The sequence below is a fragment of the Odontomachus brunneus genome, unplaced genomic scaffold (assembly GCF_010583005.1).
Source record: "Odontomachus brunneus isolate Ranch 3 - 2012 unplaced genomic scaffold, Obru_v1 Obru_scaffold_248, whole genome shotgun sequence".
In the NCBI taxonomy this organism is placed as follows: Eukaryota; Metazoa; Arthropoda; class Insecta; order Hymenoptera; family Formicidae; genus Odontomachus; species Odontomachus brunneus.
In genome coordinates, this window is record NW_022639698.1 from 22,510 (window position 1) to 26,508 (window position 3,999).

Sequence of the window (3,999 nt, forward strand, 5' to 3'; positions counted from 1 at the left end):
CAATTATTATTATTATTATTATTATTATATTTATTTAATATATAATAATATTAATATAATAATAATAATAATAATTGTTATTATTATTATTATATTAATATTATTATATATTAAATAAATATAATAATAATAATATAATAATAAATATATCAATATAAATTAATTATTATTTGTATGTCGCCATAATTGATTTTAATCATTACTATTTCGTCGATCTCCATCTCCTCCTCCTCTTCCTGCTCCTCCTCAGAGTCATCAATGTTAATGACTTGCATATGTTCTGCTATTTCGTCGATCTCCATCTCCTCCTCCTCCTCAGAGTCATCAATATTAATGACTTCTATATGTGTTGCTATTTCGTCGATCTCCATCTCCTCCTCCTCCTCCTCCTCCTCCTCCTCGTCCTCCTGCTCAGAGTCATCAATGTTAATGACTTCTATATGTTCTGAAATCAAATATAAAATTAATTTAACGTTTTTCTATACAGAAAAATCGAAAATTTGATTACAAATTATAAAAAATGTTGTCTGCTTTCTCACCATTGGTCGACTGTACTCCTATTTCTTCCTTCTCTTCATCAGCCTCCATCTCCTCTTCCTCCTCCTGCTCCCTTTCCTCAATAGCTAAAATTGGATTAATTATTATTTTAAAAAATATAAAAACCTGGATTATACAATCTATTAAAAACTTACGTGGGGGGCTTTGTTGTAATAGAACTTCCTCCTCCTCCCCATATACGGGTCTTCTAAATTCATTGTTGTTCAACATTTTTTATTGTAGTTTTTCTCTCTCTCTCTCCCTTGTCGATGTGAACATGAACTGTTTGCTGGTGACTCCTGGGTGACTTTTATATTGTCCATCGCTATCTCTTTGTAACAAATATGTCTCGTTAGGAGAGAGTGGCAAATGTGCAAAATCAGCACAACCTAACGTAATAGTAACATCATATGTCGCACATGCAGTCAACCGCATTCTCACATTGATGTATCAGCACAAAAATATTGCATTGTGATGCTTAAGATTGCACTGAGAATTTCTCAATTTATTATTCAATCAGTCAATTAATGTGCGGACATGTAGATCAGATCCGACTCATTATACGGACACCGTTGACATCGCCGCATTTCATCGGTGTAAACTATAGATTCATCGTCCCAACTGATTTCATCTACTTTTGGCCACTGTAAACTGTGCATATGATAATCTAAAATCACATTTAAAAATGAGCGGACATGTAGATCAGATCCGACTCACTATACGAACACCGTTGACATCGCCGCATTTCATCGGTGTAAACTATAGATTCATCGCCCCAACTGATTTCATCTACTTTTGGCCACTGTAAACTGTCTCGATAGCACATACAAAGTTCGCGTTTATCGTGTCGCTCCATCATCAAAATTGGCATATCAGCATTCCACAAATCATCATATAAATGTATGTCATGAAACAACACTATATGTGTAAACTTGCCACTATCTGCCGGAATTTTTATATAGAAATTTTGAAGGTTAAAGTTCTTTAGCACTCTGATGTCTGGATGCATTATAAGCTCATTCAATTTAGTGTTTATTTCACATGCATTCTCAGTCGTGATCCTACGTGCGTCTTCCACTATCTGATTGGCGTACTCCTGCACTAAGTCATGGGGCCAACTTTTTATAGAGTAGAACTTGATAACTTTAACATTTTCCTTCACACCGCGTTTGTTTATTCCCCGCAAACCGAGTTCTCTGCAAAAACTGCACCATGGATATCTTTCTTGATTTGTCCTCCATTTTAGCCGTTCAAATTGTTGCTTGTGTCCCGTATCTGTTGCTGCTTGGGTCTCGACTGAACTATGCGCCGATGTATAATAATACACATGATTTTATATGTTTCAAAATGTGCAAAATAATGTAAATAAATGTGCATACTTCTATGACCTTTATGATAGTATCTTGTTTCACATTTTTTCTGCTTACACATCTTACTGTCAACCACAAATCGATGCGACAGCACTTAAATGCTACATTCTGACGCATAAGAGAGAGAGAGATCTTACATGAATATTTCACTTATGTGCTACATTGTGACGCATAAGAGAAAGATCTTACATGAATACTTTTGGACTGCACTTTTGATATAAATATTGGAATACACCGTTTCGGTAATTGTTTTTATGATTTTTGGTAGCCGTTCTCGTTTTATTACCGTTTCATTACCGTTTTTTACCGTTCTTTACCGTTTCATTACCGTTTTTACCGTTTCTTTTCCGTTTTTACCGTTCTTTCCTGTTTCTTTTCCGTTTTTTTACCGTTTCTTTACTGTTTCTTTACCGTTTCATTACCGTTTTTACCGTTCTTTACCCGTTTCTTACCGTTTTTGACCGTTTCATTACCGTTTCTTTACCGTTTTTACCGTTTCTTTACCGTTTTTTTTTTTTTTTACTGTTTCATTGCCAATCTTTACCGTTTTTTAACGTTTCTTTACCATTTGATTACCGTTTTTTTACCGTTTTTTACCGTTTCTTTACCGTTTTATTACCGTTTTTTACCGTTTTATTACCGGTTCATTCCCGTTTTCACCGTTTTTTTACCGTTTCTTTATCGTTTCTTTACCGTTCTATATTACCGTTTCTTTACCGTTTCATTGCCGTTCTTTACCGTTTCTTTACCGTTTTTTAACGATTATATAATATATTATCCATGATGTATAACATGCAAAATCTTGTCGCGGGGACACAGTGTACGTGCACATTAGTAATAAGAATATCATGTGTCACATTCTTTTTCTTGCGCATCTAATTGTCGAATGCATACGTTTGCAGAATATTAGAGTTTGCAGCTGTGACTAAAAAAATCACGTTGCGAAATGCGTGGGCGGCGCGGGCGGCGCGGACGGCGCGAATGGCGCAGGCGGCGCGGGCGGCGTAAAACCGCCGCAAAATCCGCCGCGAAAAACGGCCGCAAAAACCGCCGCGAAAACCGCCGCAGATCGGTAAAATGATCTATCGAAAGCAGATAGAAAAAATTATATAATATCGGTAATAAATTACCGATCATTGGTATTATGTAAATATGTTGGTAAAAATTATGTAAGTATATGTTAGTAAAAAATTAAATATTGGTAAAAAAATTAAATGTTGGTATATAATATCGGTAATAAATTACCGATCATTGGTATTATGTAAATATGTTGGTAAAAATTATGTAAGTATATGTTAGTAAAAAATTAAATATTGGTAAAAAAATTAAATGTTGGTATATAATATCGGTAATAAATTACCGATCATTGGTATTATGTAAATATGTTGGTAAAAATTATGTAAGTATATGTTAGTAAAAAATTAAATATTGGTAAAAAAATTAAATGTTGGTATATAATATCGGTAATAAATTACCGATCGTCGGTACTATCGGTATTGTGTAATTATATGTTGGTAAAAATTATGTAATTAAATGTTATATAATATCAGTAAAAATTATCGACCGCCGGTAACATTGGTATGCCCCCCCCCCAATTACCGACCGATGATAACCCCCCTCCGCGGTGACGTCATACCCTCCCCCGGTGATGCAATCCCCCCTCTGACGTCATACCCCCCCCGACGTCATATCCCCTCTCTGACGTCATACCCCCCCGACGTCATACCCCCCCCCGCGGTACCCCACGCCCCTCACCCCCCTCAGAGGACCATGGGTTAGAACCCGCCTACCCTACCTACTGAGGGTTGACATACCGAACGAGAAATGTCATCTATTTATCATTTGTAATATCGGAAGTTTCATCGATAAATATTGAAAATTTGTTATTTTGTAAAGTATTTATTAATCGTTCCTGTTCGCGAGTACATAAGACATTATTTATTATTCGCGGCGCCTTTTTTCGATTCATCGTCATACTTTGCAAAACACTGGGATCTTTCCCGATATCTTGAAACAAAGCTAAAATTGCCTCTGCCGATTGAAACGGAATGTTCTTTTCGGCAATTAATGCTGCAAATTTAATTTCCGCGAT

At 35.8% G+C, this 3,999-nt stretch overlaps 1 protein-coding gene across 1 annotated transcript in view; it reads right to left on the bottom strand.

Annotated features, from left to right (window-relative positions):
• Positions 1-203: 203 nt before the first annotated feature.
• LOC116852683 (glutamic acid-rich protein-like) overlaps positions 204-3,999 on the bottom strand; it is a gene marked incomplete at its 3' end in the record, with an annotated part of 6,601 nt that continues 2,805 nt past the window's right edge. Inside the window, exons 3-4 of the mRNA XM_032833266.1 lie at positions 354-445; positions 204-311 (exon numbers count right to left, since the gene is read on the bottom strand). Of these exons, the coding sequence (XP_032689157.1) occupies positions 204-311; positions 354-445 (200 nt within the window). The remainder of the gene's footprint in view (positions 312-353; positions 446-3,999) is intronic.